This window comes from Anomaloglossus baeobatrachus, chromosome 1 (assembly GCF_048569485.1).
Source record: "Anomaloglossus baeobatrachus isolate aAnoBae1 chromosome 1, aAnoBae1.hap1, whole genome shotgun sequence".
NCBI lineage: Eukaryota > Metazoa > Chordata > Amphibia > Anura > Aromobatidae > Anomaloglossus > Anomaloglossus baeobatrachus.
In genome coordinates, this window is record NC_134353.1 from 316,736,824 (window position 1) to 316,755,311 (window position 18,488).

At 48.0% G+C, this 18,488-nt stretch overlaps 1 protein-coding gene across 2 annotated transcripts in view; it reads left to right on the plus strand.

Annotated features, from left to right (window-relative positions):
- Nucleotides 1–18,488, plus strand: part of CDKL2 (cyclin dependent kinase like 2) — a 107,962-nt gene that overhangs the window by 8,109 nt on the left and 81,365 nt on the right. For both annotated transcript variants that reach the window (XM_075351342.1, XM_075351348.1), the window contains exon 2: nt 10,452–10,647. In XM_075351342.1, the coding sequence (XP_075207457.1) occupies nt 10,480–10,647 (168 nt within the window). In that variant the 5' untranslated portion in view covers nt 10,452–10,479. The remainder of the gene's footprint in view (nt 1–10,451; nt 10,648–18,488) is intronic.

Here is an 18,488-nt window from a genome sequence, read left to right on the forward strand (position 1 = left end):
TGTGCCGCACGGCACGGAGGTACTCACTCAGCCAGTCAACACGACACAGTTCTCGGTAAACAAACGGCTGGTTGGACGGGTCCCTCAGACGGTTGCACTGTTGAAATACCCTGCAGGCGACGGTGACGGTCTCTTTCCTGCACCTATGTGTTGTTGTTTGGTTGCGATGGGTTCCCACCGGTAACCCGCTCCCCAGCTTGGATATGAGCCGGAGGAGCTCCACTCTTGCCCGCAGGCGCTGGCCCTGGGAAACTGGTGCCTTGGCGGTGGCGGTGTCTCCCCTCTATGGTCGGACTGTTGCCTTCAATCGGGACTTGGTTGTTGGGAGACAGTCATCCCCTTCACTGACGGATTTGGCAAATTATAGCGACTCCCAGCCTTGCCGGGATCCGAAAGGCCCCTGCCCTGGTGCTGACTAATCTACGTATACCGCTCCGGTACCGCCGGGTCACCACCCGTCCACGGTCCTTTCGGCAACCTCCAATCAGTCTCGCCTGCAGACGGTCACCGCCGTCTGCCAACCTTGCTGTCTCAGTCCAAGGCACACACCCGGACCAACTTCAGGCTTCTTGCTGTCACTTTCTCTGTTGCTCTTACTTTTGCTCCTCTACCACTTCACTTCACTTCCTTTCACTTTCAACTCTAACACTCATCTTCTTGTTTACTCCTTCACTTCCCTAGCTTAACTCCACTCTAGCCCTCAGCTAGACTTCAACTGCCTGGTTTTCCCGCCTCCAGAGCTGTGAACTCCTCGGTGGGTGGAGCCAACCGCCTGGCCCACCCCCTGGTGTGGACACCAGCTCCTGGAGGAAGGCAACAAGGATTTTTGTTTGACTTAGGTGTACCTGCAGGGAATGTGGGGTGCGTGTGGTGTGGTGACCTGTGACCCCTGGCTTGCCCAGGGCGTCACATTCCCCCTTAGCAAAATGCAGACCGTCCTCGGGCTGCCCGTCCAACACCGGTTTTATTTTCCTTTTGTTTGCTGTAAAAATATGAAAAACGGTAACATATTTACAACTTATGGCATCATCCCACATCGGGAGGTTCAATTCTTAAACGTTGCAAACGGTTTACGGTTACGGTCTCCGCTCTCTCCCACCCAAGTAAACTGGCCCTGATGCTGCCCCTAAAGCCCAGGCAGCACCCCTTGACCCCAGTCCAGCACAAGTTACCCGAGCGGGATCTGTCCTTCCCCTCCAGAGGGTAGCCACCGGTTCCTGTGGTGGCTGGGCCCCAGCCGGCTCTACTGCGGGCCCTCCCTCCAACCTGCCTCTCCGGAGGCGGCAACTGCGGAAACGGTAACGGTAAAACAACTTATTTACATGCCACTTAACGTTTGTGGTTGCCCTGCAAGTTCACGGGCTTGTCCATGGAAAGTTCTCCATGCAACTTTTTAAACGGTCCCCACGGGGACAACGGTGCCGGCAACGGCCGGTTTTCCAAATCACGGTGAATCAGGTGACTGTTCGGTTATCATCTTATCATCATCTTTTTCAAACTTGCAAACAAAACTCAGTGGTGGTCCCAACGGGGACGGTGCAGCGGTACCCCATTGCCATTACTCCGGATATTCAGCTTCATCCGAGGGAGGGGGTGCAGAACTCACTCGGCTCTCCTGGCTGCCCCTCAGTTTTGCATCTAGGGCGAACCACCCCATCTCTCCACAGTGCCGGGTATACTGCACGATGTCACCCGGCATCAAGTTACGGCCAGGGTGCTCCTCGGGCAGGTGGGCATTCACATCCCGCCGGGCTATAAACACTTCGGCCTCCAGGCCCGGTTCGTAGATAAACCCATAGCCCCGGCGGACATCAAACCGCCTCACCTGTCCTTCATACAGCGGGCCCCGGACACGGAACATCGCCTGGCGGAGGTTCTCCTTCTCTCAGATTGCCCGTGCCACCAATTCGGCTTTCTTCTTCTCCCTTTCACGGATCTCCGGACCCAGCAGTACCGGCTCCCTGTCCCAATACGGTGCTGCTGCGAGCTCCGGCGCACGGGTCGGGCCCCGCGGGACATTCTGGATGCTGCCCACTGTCAGAGATCTGGGCAGCAGGTCCCGCGGCGTCTTGGCCTTGGGCGCTGCCTTGCAGCGACAACCCGGCGCTACCTCAGCCGAGGTGTGGGGGATGGGCACAGGGGCTTTCCGCAGCTGGGCCTCCGGCTCGGAACGGGTCATCAGCTCCGGCTCGGGGAACTTCTCAGGGGCTGCCTCCGGTGCAGACTTCGGGGCCTTCCATGGCAGCACCTCCGACTTGCTACGGGCTCCAGCTACAGGTCGGCCCGCCGGGGCGGGCATGCTGGGTATCGGTACCGGTTGCGGTGGCAGCGGACCTAGTGGCGGGGTCACAGCTTCCGAGACGGGTGGCGAGGGAGTCAACAGAGCGAGAGGGCTTGGACCGGGTCCCGCAGCCGCGATGACCGGCCCTTCAAGGGCATCGGGGCGTGGGTCACTCACCCTCCCTTCCTCGGCTTCCTCCTCGCGTCTCCCCACGGTCACTATCACGTCCGCCATGTCGGCCTCCCACTCCTCCATGAGGAGCTGCATTTTGACCTGCAGCCTCTGATAGAGCTGCGCGGTCCGGATCTCCACCCACGCCGCGGTTCCCGGCGCGGGGGCTACGGTGCCTCGGGACGGCATCCACATTCTGCTGCTGACTTCTTCCAGGAACAGGGTGACTGCAGAGTCCTGGCGTCCCTGCTTTTATAGCTGCGCTCACATGCAGCCAGCCGCCATCGTGTCCCCCTTAGCTTCTTTCCGGCCCCTCCTCTATCGGGGCGGGGTTTTGGCCTTCGCGCCTCTGCTACTCGAGAAGACGCTCAAGCGGGAACTCTTCGCGCCAAAGATGGCGGCTTCTGAAATTTTTCGGCCGGACACCTCCAGCGGTAACAAGGCGCACCTCTACCAGACGGCAGAGCGGTAAGATCCTGTTCGTGACGCCAAGTTGTCGCGGGCGAAGGATGGGACGCCGCGCTCTCCCACTGCTCGGGTCCGGCTGCCGCGGCCTGCTGCTGCTCGGTGGCTCGAGCGATGGGCCGGATCCCGGGGACTCTAGCGGCGCTCCTCGCCCGTGAGTGAAAGGGGTTTGGGTGTGGGGATTGTTTATTGTCCGTGACGCCACCCACGGTTGTGGTGATTGAGTGTACACCACCGCTGCTCTGGCTGGGGATCCCGGAAGTGATGGTGTGGAGCAGCCAGTTGTTGTGTTGCCCCTCCGTGGGTAGGGGTTGGTGATCCCGGGGCCCAGTGATGGGGTTGGGATGGTGGACAGGCGGGCTATGGGCCTGTGGAGGTGCAGGGGCAGCGCTGTGCCGCACGGCACGGAGGTACTCACTCAGCCAGTCAACACGACACAGTTCTCGGTAAACAAACGGCTGGTTGGACGGGTCCCTCAGACGGTTGCACTGTTGATATCCCCTGCAGGAGACGGTGACGGTCTCTTTCCTGCACCTATGTGTTGTTGTTTGGTTGCGATGGGTTCCCACCGGTAACCCGCTCCCCAGCTTGTATATGAGCCGGAGGAGCTCCACTCTTGCCCGCAGGCGCTGGCCCTGGGAAACTGGTGCCTTGGCGGTGGCGGTGTCTCCCCTCTATGGTCGGACTGTTGCCTTCAATCGGGACTTGGTTGTTGAGAGACAGTCATCCCCTTCACTGACGGATGTGGCAAATTATGGCGACTCCCAGCCTTGCCGGGATCCGAAAGGCCCCTGCCCTGGTGCTGACTAATCTACGTATACTGCTCCGGTACCGCCGGGTCACCACCCGTCCACGGTCTTTTCGGCAACCTCCAATCAGTCTCGCCTGCAGACGGTCACCGCCGTCTGCCAACCTTGCTGTCTCAGTCCGGGGCACACACCCGGACCAACTTCAGGCTTCTTGCTGTCACTTTCTCTGTTGCTCTTACTTTTGCTCCTCTACCACTTCACTTCCTTTCACTTTCAACTCTAACACTCATCTTCTTGTTTACTCCTTCACTTCCCTAGCTTAACTCCACTCTAGCCCTCAGCTAGACTTCAACTGCCTGGTTTTCCCGCCTCCAGAGCTGTGAACTCCTCGGTGGGTGGAGCCAACCACCTGGCCCACCCCCTGGTGTGGACACCAGCTCCTGGAGGAAGGCAACAAGGATTTTTGTTTGACTTAGGTGTACCTGCAGGGAATGTGGGGTGCGTGTGGTGTGGTGACCTGTGACCCCTGGCTTGCCCAGGGCGTCACAATAACATCTAGCATCTAATAAGTGAACAAATTAGAAGAAATCAAAGATGATAAATTAAAAAAAAAAATTTTTTGACAGCTGCACAATAGGAAAATGGGGGCAGTAATGTCAGAGAATATAGAAGACTTTGCTGTTTTATTTATTCAGAAAATATATGGATAAAAATAAAACTATAAAACATAACAGGCAGTATTGTAACTAGTCATATGGGCCTCAGAGACAACACAGTAATTCATATAGCCAATAAAAGAACTATACAACTAACAAAGGCCAGCATACTGTTACTACACAAAACCCAATGTACTAAAACCAAATACTATCAGCAATGATATTAGAATTAGAGACTGATTATATACATACTGTATTTCCTAAAAGTTTAATAATGTATTATGGTTTTCCAAAATGTTCATAACAAATGTTGGCTGTCCATGATTTTTGGGCATGATGTCCAGAAAAAAATAAAAAAAAAATAGTTGTCTATTCTGTTTTGAGGCTATGGAAAAAGGGTCGCATAGCACCTCCTGAAAGTGACCCTCGATTCTTCACCCTTGGACTGAAAAGGGACTATACATTTCATATATCTAGTCACCCTTCCTGGTGCCTTCAGTTTGGATCCTGCTGCTACGTGTTCAAGTCCACATTTTGGTCCTCCTGCTTCCAAGTTGGCAACATGCCATTGTATTAGCCATCTTGACATCACTTTTAAAGGGTTTTTCCAAGAATGTGATAAAATGGCCATAGTCACATATTTCAAACTGCAGTCTGTCCTAATATCAGGAGAGGTTGCTGTCTGAGGAAACAGCTTGAGACAAAAGAGCATCTTAAATATACATACCTCCTCACTGACTGAGCACAAAGGGTTATTTTCTACAGCTGCATCCTTCTCCATGCTATACCTGCACTGCTGTGTCATACTGACAGCTTTATAGCAGGGAATGGAGTCTGCACACAGAGGAATGAGGCTGTAGAAAAAAAAAAAAAAATGTGCTCAGTCAATGAGGAGAAGATTTATTTTTTCTCATATCACAGCCCTGCTCTGGTGGCTGACTGAGGGATGTATATGATTCTTCAGGCTACAGCCAGTCCTGACATATGACTTCTACAGGCTTCAGTTTGAAATAAATGACTGATTATTGGAGAACTCCTTTAAGGAACATATATCTGGAGAGTGGAAGCAGCAGGAGGCAACCGGAGTGCACTAGCGCACGTCATTTCTTCAGTCCCAAGTTATGGCAACGCTCTAAAGGGAAGGTATCGCGTTTTTTTATTTTTGTATTAAAAATAATGATTATAAAATCAAGTATTTCTAATACAAAATGAAAATCGCTGCTTATTTAGTTTTTATTTAATTCTAATTTAACTGGAGGCACTGGGGGTTTGCATGCTGGATTTGCTGTGTCTGTAACGACAGTTACTCACTCCTTTATGGCAGCCCCTGTGCATAGAGAACAGTGGTCGGGATCCGACCCCATGCAGTACGTTATACTGGGTGTCTGCTGTGACCTGGACGCGCCCCCTGGGCTGCCTAGATCACAGCAAAGGGAGGAGATCAGCGCCATTATTGTGGAGCTCACAGTGTATGCTGTTTGCTTCACTATACCCCTGTCAACCGCCGGGATTTGTGAGTACGGGCTGACTCCCCTCCATCCCCTCCCCCCGTTACCGTCTCCGATGACATCCCATCCCTCCGTTCTCCCCAGCCCCTGCTCTGCCCCCACTACTGCCGCCACCCCTCCCCTCCGCCGTTACCGTCTCCAATGACACCCCCCTCCCTCCGTTCTCCCAAGCCCCCGCTCTGCCCGCTGCCGCAGCTCCCCCCGCTCTGCCCGCCGCTGCTGCTGTGTGTGTGTGTGTGTGTGTGTGCGCGCGCTACTGCATGTGAGTACCTGTGTGTGTACCGGTGATACTGTCTGCAGGGTTGTGTATCTAATCCTATCCTGTGTGATACTGTCTGCATAGCTGTGTATCTAATCTCCTGTGTGAAACTGTCTGCTGAGCTGTGTATCTAATCCTATCCTGTGTGATACTGTCTGCAGGGTTGTGTATCTAATCCTATCCTGTGTGATACTGTCTGCAGAGCCGTGTATCTAATCCTCTCCTGTGTGATACTGTCTACACGGCTGTGTATCTAATCCTATCCTGTGTGATACTGTCTGCAGAGCCGTGTATATAATCCTATCCTGTGTGATACTCCTGCTGTCCTTGGTGACACTTTAGACATTTGTGATCATCAACAAAATGGCTCTGGACTGTGCCCATACATGTCATTCTCTGTTATCTGTTGGAAGGGGGAGGCGTGCCATCACACACAGGAGAGCAGACTCCGCCCACTTTACTGCATATGTAATGTCAGCTTTTTTTACAGTGGAATTTCTGTAGGATTTCAGCAGCTGCTGCTCCTAGTGTTTAACAGTGGAAAATATCAAACGTTTTAATTTTTATTTTTATATTTTTATCAATTAAAAACAAATAATATTTAAACAAAACATTAAAACATTATAACTTTACATTTGTTCAGTTATTGAAAATTATTTTTTGTTGACGATACCTTCCCTTTAAGGTTTTTTAGCAGTTCTATGGTTTTTCTTCACGGCTGCCCAATCAAGATGTAGTCTCCTGCTGCCCTGTAGGGAAGCCGGTAACACCCTCACACATGTCTATCACACTCCTGTAACTAGTTTAGACCACCAGGCTGGCTCAGTGGTTATGTAGAATCCAGCCTGGGATTGCTACTCCCTTATCCTGGCAGCCTACTAAGATTGTTAATGTGTGATTAACTCCATATTTCAGCTCACTGCTGACCACTTTCTTAAAAAGCTCCGACACCAACCAACAGCGTGTTTCCGTCAGCAAATGTCAATCCCTTGGTTTAGTTATCTCTTTGGGTGACCTATATTTCTTTATGAGAAAAATGCAATTCTTCAACAGTTCCTTCAAACTTCCGTCTTACCTCATGTTTTACCATTAGTTACTTGGCTTGGATCTGTTCATATATTCTGTTTAAACATAAAATGTTGAAGAGCTGTCAATATCTGGTATAAAGAAGCCTTTTCACTGTAAATGCCTAGTATTAAAGGTAACCTGTCAGCTGATACATGTTGCACAATACGCTGGCTGTATGATCTCCGCATGTATGTTTCACTCTGATACGCTTTTAAGATAAATATATACTTTAATAGGCTGGCTGTGGTTTCAAGCCACACGACAGACTAGTCAACAGGCGGGTCTCCAGCAGAATCTTCCCGCCCGCTGCACTGGATTGACAAGTCTCTGCCTACATGCAGATATATGCAGTATAATGTAATGGAAGATTCTTTGGGCAACTTCAGTGCATCTTCTTGTAGAGGAAGATACTCTTTAAAGCGAACCAACCAGCAGGATTTTCATACACTATATAAAGTAAAGCCAGTGCTATACACATGCTATACTAGCGCTGGGATGCTGAATGTAAGCATAGCTTTTGTTCAGAGATTGGATGTTTTATTTCAGAAATATGTGTAAGTAAAGTTACAGCAATGCACTGCTATTTGATTGACAGGTGCAACAGGAAGGGAATATGTGGGTCAGGTCATGCTCTCTATTCCCGCTCCTGCCTGGACTTCCCCCTGTCCCTGTCATAGACGTTAATTCCAATGCAGGCAGACAGACATGGAATAGATAGCAAGACCAGACCCACATATTCCTTTCCTGTTATGTCGCGGGCGGAGGAGGGGACGCCGCGCTCTCCCACTGCTCGGGTCCGGCTGGCGCTGCTGCCGCGGCCTGCTGCTGCTCGGTGGCTCGAGCGATGGGCCGGATCCCGGGGACTCTAGCGGCGCTCCTCGCCCGTGAGTGAAAGGGGGTTTGGTTGTGGAGATTGTTTATTTTCCGTGACGCCACCTACGGTTGTGGTGATTGTGTGGACACCACCGCTGCTCTGGCTGGGGATCCCGGGAGTGGTGGTATGGAGCAGCCAGTTGTTGAATTGCCCCTCCGTGGGTAGGGGATTGGTGGTCCCGGGGCCCAGTGATGGGGGTTGGGATGATGGACAGGCGGGTTATGGGGCCTGTGGAGGTGCAGGGACGCAGGGGCAGCGCTGTGCCGCACGGCACGGAGGTACTCACTCAGCCAGTAAACACGACACAGTTCTCGGTAAACAAACGGCTGGTTGGACGGGTCCCTCGGACGGTTACGGTGCTGATGTTCCCTGCAGTTGACGGTGACGGTCTCTTCCCTGCACCCATGTGTAGTCAGTTGGTAGCGATGGGTTCCCACCGGTAACCCACTCCCCAGCTTGGATATGAGCCGGAGGAGCCCTTCTCCTGCCCGCAGGCGCTGGCCCTGGGAAACTGGTGCCTTGGCGGTGGCGGTGTCTCCCCTTAACGGTCGGACTGTTGCCTTCAATCGGGACTTGGTTGTTGGGAGACAGTCGTCCCCTTCACTGATGGATTTGGCAAATTATGGCGACTCCTAGCCTTGCCGGGATCCGAAAGGCCCCTGCCCTGGTGCTGACTAATCTTTGTATACCGCTTCGGTACCGCCGGGTCACCACCCGTCTACGGTCCTTTCGGCAACCTCCGATCAGTCTCGCCTGCAGACGGTCACCGCCGTCTGCCAACCTTGCTGTCTCAGTCCGGGGCACACACCCGGACCAACTTCAGGCTTCTTGCTGTCACTTTCTCTGTCACTTTCAACTCTTCCTCCTTCCACTTCACTGTTTACTCCTCACACTTTCAACTCTCAAGCTAATCTGCCTGGTTTTCCCGCCTCCAGAGCTGTGAACTCCTCGGTGGGTGGAGCCAACCGCCTGGCTCACCCCCTGGTGTGGACACCAGCCCCTGGAGGAAGGCAACAAGGATTTTAGTTTTGACTTTGTGTGTACCTGCAGGGAATGTGGGGTGCGTGTGGTGTTGTGACCTGTGACCCCTGGATTGCCCAGGGCGTCACAGTTACACCTGCCAATCAAATAGCAGTGCATTGCTGGAAAAACATGCAATCTCAGAAGAAAAGGTATGCTTAGATTCAGCATCCTAGCGCCAGTATAGCACTGGCTTTACATTATATATGAAAATCCTGATAGTTGGTTCCCTTTAAAGGGAACCTGTCACCAGGAATTTCCCTTATAAGCTGCTGCTCCCACTAGTAGACTCTTATATACAGCATTCTAGAATTCTTCTCTGCTGCAATCTCTGTCCTCCTCCTTTCCAGCCCCATGTGGATAAAGCATCATATGTCATCCACAAAGGCCAGCATTGTGGTATAGCAGAGGCCTACTTTGATCTGCCCTGCTGAGAGCAGATCAAAGTATTGTAGTTCGCATGCATGGGCAGTCTTTGACCTTTCCTCGCGTTTGCGCATTACAATACTTTAATCTACCCTCAGCAGGGCAGATCAAAGTGTACCTGCGCAGGATTGCAATGCCGGCCTGTGTGGATGACGTAAGATGTGTCATCCACACGGGGCTGGAAAGAAGGAGGATGGCAATCACAACAGAGAGGAGGCGCCGGACCCGCGAGCAGGGACACCCGTAGGACTGGACAACCCGCAGGCGAGTATAATAATGGTCTTCTTTACAATATACAGAGACACCTGAGCTCTTATATACAGTATTCTGGAATGCTGTATTTATGGGTTCACTGGTGGTGGCCGTAGCTTATAAGGGACAAATCTGGTGGCAGGTTCCCTTTAAAATGCAAGAAGCTGGAAAAAAAAATTATAAAGTATGCACAATGTTAATTTTGCTGATTGATTTTTTTTATTGATTTTTTTTTTATTTCTTAATCTACCATTTAGATGGCATTCTCTTGTATCCCACATTTTCATTCATGTAACTCTATTAAACATGAATCCTGCTCATAATAGTGGAAAATTATGAATTGTAGATAATACATTCAGAAGAAGATTAATCCTGGGGTCCTGCTGATTCTCATTATATTTACTAATGTCATTGGTGAAATATGAGGTTTTATAAAAAAAAAATGTGTAAAAAGTAATAAAAGGTTTCTGTGATTGTGCTCAATAAAGGAAATAGAAAACAATCAGAGATAATCCAGGCTCTCACATTACATTAGAAGCTACAATGGTGTAATAAATGTCATGTCACATAAATGGTAAGAGTCTTCATAACAACTGAGACCACCCGCAGCAGTGACAGGTTTACCGACACGCTTTCAGGCCTCACGCGTTACAAGCAGCTCACACAGTAGGTCTTGTTTGTAGACACCCATTACGATCACTATGTCATATGGTGTTTTGCAGCCTCGTCTATAACGTTCCCATTGTCACGATGGAGAAGTATGAAAATCTTGGCCTTGTGGGAGAAGGCAGCTATGGGATGGTGATGAAGTGTCGACACAAGGAAAGTGGTAGAATTGTGGCCATCAAAAAGTTTCTGGAAAGTGAAGATGACAAAATGGTTAAGAAAATAGCAATGAGAGAAATCAAATTACTTAAGGTAAGAACCCTCTTCCAAATTCTTGTCTTTCTTCATAAGATGGTATTTAGAATCAATGTCATACCTTGATGTTCACGGGCCCCAGTGCAAAATCTCTAGAGGGTCTACAAATATCACGCTTCTTTAAAGGGTATTCTCAAGTTTTTAAGTTATTAGATAGGAGATAAGCTCCTTCCCTATTCATGGGATAGGGAATAACTTCCCGATCGCTGGGGGTCCAATTGCTGTGACCCCACTAATCCCAAGAACCTGAGCTCTGCAGCACTGAGTGAATAAAGCGATGGGCAATCATGTGTATAGTCATTCTTAATGAGACCCCCGCAAATAGAAAAATGATGCGCTCGGCTGGTCATTGACACTCCAATAACAATGAATGGAGTGGCAAGGAGCAGGAGTTCAGTATTATTTTGTGTCCAATTCATTGTTAATATCAGGATAACGGCTCAGACAGTCGTTCGTACATAGCTTTTCAAAATATACCAGCCTTATCAGGTCTAAAGCCTGCTTTACACTTTGCAATTTCGCATACGATATCGTATGCAATTTGCAACGCCCCCATCGTATGTGCAGCACGTTCAATTTGTTGAATGTGCCACACAAACGATTAACCCCCGTCACACGTACTTACCCGTCCATACAACCTCGCTGTGGGCGGCGAACATCCACTTCCTGGAGTGGGAGGGAGGTTCAGTGTCACATCGACGTCACGCGGCAGCCGGCCAATAAAAGCGGAGGGGCGGAGCTGAGCGGGACGTAAACATCCCGCCCACCTCCTTCCTTCTGCATTGTGGGCCGGGAGCCGCAGGACGTAGGTAAGATCTGTTCATCGTTCCCGGGGTGTCACACACTGCAATGTCTGCTACCCCGGGTATGATGAACAATCTGACGTGCAATTCTAGAGAAAGGTACGATGTGTATGCGATGAACGTTTTAACGTTGAATCGCAATCGCACGTACCTGTCACACACTGCAATGTACCTTACGATGCCGGATGTGCGTCACTTACGACGTGACCCCGCCGACACATTGTAAGATACATTGCAGCGTGTAAAGTGGGCTTAAGGGATCAATTTAGTATTGTGTACAATATCTTCTGTGAAATATGGTGACAAAGCTACAGACAATTTGTGTATTTGTGCTGCTCCTAGAGTCCGTGGCCCAAGGTCATCAAGCCTCAGTAACAAGCAGCATTACGTAAAGTGGATTTGTGACTAGATTTCACAATCTAATATATAAAGCTGAGTGTATGTATGTATGTATGTGTGCATGTCCGCTAAAGGAATCCGCACCATCGCATTTACAATCACAAAATTTTGCACAGACACCCCATGTGACTCAGGGAACGTCATAGACTATGTTTAGACGGGAAAATGTAACCCTGTGCTTTACAGTTCCACTCTAAAATCCTGCCTCAATTAAACTGAATTGAGCTAGGAGCTGCAAGTTAATAGCAACTGTCAGTGGTTGCTATAGGAACAAAATAAACTGTTAGTATAAGAAGCTTATGTGTGAGGTAATATGATGTCGGTGGGGAGACGGATAGAGAGAGACAGAAAAAGACAGACAGTCACAGACAGAGACAGACGTGGAAAGAGACAGACGTGGAAAGAGACAGACGTGGAAAGAGACAGACGTGGAAAGAGACAGACGTGGAAAGAGACAGATGTGGAAAGAGACAGACGTGGAAAGAGATAGCCCGGGCAAAGAGACAGCCCGGGCAAAGAGACAGCCCGGGCAAAGAGACAGCCCGGGCAAAGAGACAGCCCTGGAAAGAGACAGATCGGGAAAGAGACAGACCAGGAAAGAGACAGATAAATACAGACGGGGAAAGAGACAGTCGGGGAAAGAGAGAGACAGACAGACACACACATAGAGACAGACACAGAGATAGAGAGAGACAGTCAGAGATGGAGACAGATAGACTGATACAAATATAGACAGAGAGATAGAAAGAGACAGACAGAGACATAGACACAGACAGACAAGGAAAGAGACAGACAGCGACACATAGGCAGAGACTGGGAGAGAGACAGGGAGATAGTTACTATCCTGGGCAACGCTGGGTACTACAGCTAGTTTAATCTAAAAACAGATTTCTTGGACTTTACGAGACTGGTGTATTTACATTGAAAATCCAAGTCAGAGTAAGTGTGTAATCCTAATATTAAGATGCCCTGTAAGTGCAGCGACTGGACCTTGCTCAGCTCACTGCAGTTTAAATCCTGATGTCATTCTCTGCTCTTCAGCTCCCATTGGCCAATCCTCCCCCGCAATGCATTTGTGGGCAATGGACGGGCTACCATTAATTCGGGAACATGCTGACAGCCCTCGCAACTGCCATGTTAGTCCCCGCGAGAATTTAGCCTCAGACTGACTGACAGCTGATTCTCTGACAGTGGCATTAACAGCACTCCGGTATGGGAGTGTGTTGTTCTATGAGCTGACAAGTTGCTATCACTGCAATGGATCTGTTAAGGAAAAAATAAAATAAAAAAAACAGAAAAGTTCACATCACCCACCTTTACCCCCATTAACCCCTTTACCACCCGGCGATTCTCCATTTTTTTCGTTTTTGTTTTTTTTCGCCCTTTCTTCTGCCCTTTCTTCCAAGTGTCATAACTTTTTATTTCTCAGTCAATATAGCCATACGAAGGCTTGTTTTTTGCAGGCTGCGTTCCACTTTTGAATTACACCATTCATTCCATGACATATTGTATTGGAAAACGCAAAAAAAAAATCAAAGTGCGGTGAAATTGCAAAAAAGGGAAATTCACTATTGTTTTGATTTTTGGGGGTGGGGGGGGAGTTATGGCTCTTTCACAAAGAGGAGAAAAATGAAAAGACGCTCTTGAAATTGTTCCAGTAAATTAAATACTTTAACGAGAAAATTATTGCAATTACATTCATACGTGGTCAAAATTGCTGGTACCCCTCGTTTAATGAAAGCAAAAACTCACAATAGTCACAGAAATAACTTGAATCTGACAAAAGTAATAATAAATAAAAGATCCAGGAAAATGAACAAATGAAAGTCACACATTGCTGCTTTTCTGCTTCCACAGAATTTTTTTAAAAAAATAAAACTCATGAAATAGGCCTGAACAGAAATGATTGTTCCTTCCTTAACTTAATATCGTGTTACACAACCTTATGAGGCAATCACTGCAATCAAACGATTCCTGTAACTGTCAATGGGACTTCTGCACCTCTCGACAGGTATTTTGGCCACTCCTCAGGAGCAAACTGCTCCAGTTGTCTCGTCTTTGAAGGTTTCCTTTTCCAGATGGCATGTTTCAGCTCTTTACAAAGATGCTCAATAGGATTTAGGTCACGGCTCATAAAAGCCACATCAGAATAGTCCAATGTTTTCCTCTTAGCTATTCTTGGGTGTTTTTAGCTGTGTGTTTTGGGTCATTATCTTGTTGCAAGACCCATGACCTGCAACTGAGACGAAGCTTTCAGACACTGGGCAGCACATTTCTTGCTAGAATCCCTTGACAGTCTTGAGATTTCATTGTACCCTGCACAGATTTAAGACACCCTGTGCCAGATGCAGCAAAGCAGCCCCAGAACATAACCAAGTCTCCTCCATGTTTCACAGTAGGGACCGTGTTCTTTTCTTGTTTTTCTGTCTGTGAACATAGAACTGATGTGTCTTGCCAAAATGTTTAATTTTTGTCTCAGCTGTCCATAGGACACTCTCCCAGAAGCTTTGTGGCTTGTCAACATGTAGTTTGGCAAATTCCAGTCTGGCTGTTTTAGGTTTGTTTTTTTCAACAATGGTGTCCTCCTTGTTATCTCCCATGAAGTCCACTTTGGCTCAAACAACAACGGTTGGTGCGATCTGACACTGATGTTCCTTAAGCTTTAAATTCACTTCTAATCTCTTTAGAAGTTTTTCTAGGCTGTTTTGTTAGCATTCGTATTATCCATCGCTTTAATTTGTCATCAATTTTCGTCCTGCGGCCACATTCAGGGAGGTTGGCTACAGTCCCATAAATCTTAAATTTCGGATAATATGTGCAACTATAGTCACAGGAACATCAAGCTGCTTGGAGATGGTCTGATAACCTTTACCAATTTTCTTTCTAATCTCCTGAGACAACTCTTTCCTTTGCTTCCTCTGGTCCATGTTGATTGTGGCACAGTGAGTATCTGTAGCCCTATATACAGGTCCACTGACTGATTACAAGATTGTAGACACCTGTGATACTAATTAGCGGGCACACATTGATTTAACATGTCCCTTTTGTCACAATATTTTCAGGGGTATCATTATTTCTGTCCAGGCCTGTTTCATGAGTTTTATTTTTTAAAAATTCTGTGGAAGCATGGTTAATAAGCAATGTCTGACTTTCATTTGTTCATTTTCATAGATTTTATATTTATTAATACGTTTGTCAGATTAAAGTTATTTCTGTGACCATTATGGGTTTTTCTTTCATTAAATGAGGGGTGCCAACAGTTTTGAACTCGTGTGTATGTTTCTTTCTTTTGTGTGTATTCGAACAAGTAAAAAAAAAGACAAAAAGACAAATTGTACATAATTTTACATAAAAGCCCTAAAATGGGCAGGAAAAAAATTGTTGGCACCCTCGGCTTAATATTTGGTTGCACAACCTTTGAAATAAATTACTGCAATAAATTGCTTCCTACAACCATCATTAAGCTTCTTATATCTCTCAACTGGAATTTTGGTCCACTCTTCTTTTACAAACTGCTCCGAGTCTCATATTTAAAGGGGGCCTTCTCCCAACAGCAAATTTAAATCTCCCACAGGTGTTCAATGCTGACTCACTGCTGTCACTTCAGAACTCTCCAATACTTTGTTTCCCTCCATTTCTGGGGTCTTCTTAAAGTATATTTGGGGTCCTTGTCCTGTTGGAACCTAGGATGCAAACATAGCTTTTTGACACTGGGCACTATATTGCCACCCAAAATTCTTTGGTAATCTTCAGTTTTCATGATGCCTTGCACACAGCAAAACAACCCCAAAACATCTTTGTTAGTGATGAGCGAGCATGCTTGTCACTACTCGGTACTCGCACGAGTATCACTGTACTCGGGCTGCTCGGCGGGGACCGAGTAATCTCGCGATACTCGTGCTTTACTCGTGGTCTTCATTTCTGCATGTTGGCGCTCTTTTGAGAGCCAGCCCTCATGCAGGGATTGGCTGGCAGACCACTGCAATGCCACAGCCCTGTTAGTTGTGGAATTGCAGTGATTGGCCGGCCTGCACAGCGTCACCGAGCCTTTATATAGGCCGGCGCGCTGTGCTCTGCTCACAGCTATTCTGACAGTGAGTGTAGGGAGAGTGTCGCTGATTCAGGGAAAGCTTTGCGGCCCTTTATAGCTTTTTCAGTTGCAGGGCTGCAAACAGTGTGACCAAAAGTCCTTCTCAGGACTATTCTAGTTGTATACAGGCAGGCAGGGTATAGCCAGGTCGGCGTACAGTAGCAGAGTCCTTCTCAGGACTATTGTTGCTATATACAGGCAGGGTATAGCCAGGTCTGAATACAGGCTAGTGACCAAAAGAGTCCTTGTCAGGACTATTGTAGCAGTATACAGGCAGGCAGGCAGGCAGGGTAGTGGTGACCGTATACCAGCCTTCATATCTGGGGCTGGTGTACACAGTGTAAAACAGTCCAGATAGTGTCTGACTTGTCTGTACTGTAATTGTCGCTCCCCAAAAAAACCTGTTAGGTTATTATTGCGTCCGTGCTTGGTTTTTAAAACCGCACGTGTGTGCCTGTTGGTGGCAGCGTACAGGTGCACTGGTGTGCGTTTACCAAACTATTATATAACGCACAAGTGTAGTGTATAATACACGTCAGTCAGCAGTGGCTGATAGTGTCAGAGTTCTTAATTTTTGCTCCTAAAACCTGTGTTAGGTTATTATTGCGTCCGTGCTTGGTTTTTAAAACCGCACGTGTGTGCCTGTTGGTGGCAGCGTACAGGTGCACTGGTGTGCGTTTACCAAACTATTATATAACGCACAAGTGTAGTGTATAATACACGTCAGTCAGCAGTGGCTGATAGTGTCAGAGTTCTTAATTTTTGCTCCTAAAACCTGTGTTAGGTTATTATTGCGTCCGTGCTTGGTTTTTAAAACCGCACGTGTGTGCCTGTTGGTGGCAGCGTACAGGTGCACTGGTGTGCGTTTACCAAACTATTATATAACGCACAAGTGTAGTGTATAATACACGTCAGTCAGCAGTGGCTGATAGTGTCAGAGTTCTTAATTTTTGCTCCTAAAACCTGTGTTAGGTTATTATTGCGTCCGTGCTTGGTTTTTAAAACCGCACGTGTGTGCCTGTTGGTGGCAGCGTACAGGTGCACTGGTGTGCGTTTACCAAACTATTATATAACGCACAAGTGTAGTGTATAATACACGTCAGTCAGCAGTGGCTGATAGTGTCAGAGTTCTTAATTTTTGCTCCTAAAACCTGTGTTAGGTTATTATTGCGTCCGTGCTTGGTTTTTAAAACCGCACGTGTGTGCCTGTTGGTGGCAGCGTACAGGTGCACTGGTGTGCGTTTACCAAACTATTATATAACGCACAAGTGTAGTGTATAATACACGTCAGTCAGCAGTGGCTGATAGTGTCAGAGTTCTTAATTTTTGCTCCTAAAACCTGTGTTAGGTTATTATTGCGTCCGTGCTTGGTTTTTAAAACCGCACGTGTGTGCCTGTTGGTGGCAGCGTACAGGTGCACTGGTGTGCGTTTTTACCAAACTATTATATAACGCACAAGTGTAGTGTATAATACACGTCAGTCAGCAGTGGCTGATAGTGTCAGAGTTCTTAATTTTTGCTCCTAAAACCTGTGTTAGGTTATTATTGCGTCCGTGCTTGGTTTTTAAAACCGCACGTGTGTGCCTGTTGGTGGCAGCGTACAGGTGCACTGGTGTGCGTTTTTACCAAACTATTATATAACGCACAAGTGTAGTGTATAATACACGTCAGTCAGCAGTGGCTGATAGTGTCAGAGTTCTTAATTTTTGCTCCTAAAACCTGTGTTAGGTTATTATTGCGTCCGTGCTTGGTTTTTAAAACCGCACGTGTGTGCCTGTTGGTGGCAGCGTACAGGTGCACTGGTGTGCGTTTTTACCAAACTATTATATAACGCACAAGTGTAGTGTATAATACACGTCAGTCAGCAGTGGCTGATAGTGTCAGAGTTCTTAATTTTTGCTCCTAAAACCTGTGTTAGGTTCTTAGTGCGTCCGTGCTTGCATTTAAAAACCGCACGTGTGTGCCTGTCGGTGGCAGCGTACAGGTGCACTTGTGTGCAATTTCCAGAAACTTTGATATAACGCACAAGTAGTGAATATACACGTCAGCAGTGCACAGCATTGCAAAATGCGCAAGGGCATTGGCAAGGAACAAGGAAGTGGACGTGATGGTGGTGCAGGCAGAGGCCGAGGTCGTGGGCAAGCTCTAATTTCGCCACAACAAAGGGCCACATCTAGTCGCTCGCACGTCCTGTCCCAAATTCTTGGGGACCGCAGCAGTACACCGCTCTTGAACCAAGACCAGTGTCAACAGGTTGTTAGTTGGATAGCGGATAATGCTTCCAGTCAGATTGGCACCACCACAAACACTCTGTCTTCCACACGGTCAAGTGTCAGTAGCCGTGATACTGCACCGCACATTTCTGAACCTGATCCTCCTTCCTACCACCAGGCTGAGTACACGTCCTCCTCGGACATTAATGATCCCACACTTGGACACTCGGAAGAGCTGTTCACGTTTCCATTCACACATTCTGGCCTCTCGCCAGCTCATATTGAAGTGGGTCATGAGGAGATCGTCTGTACAGATGGCCAAATATTTGAGCA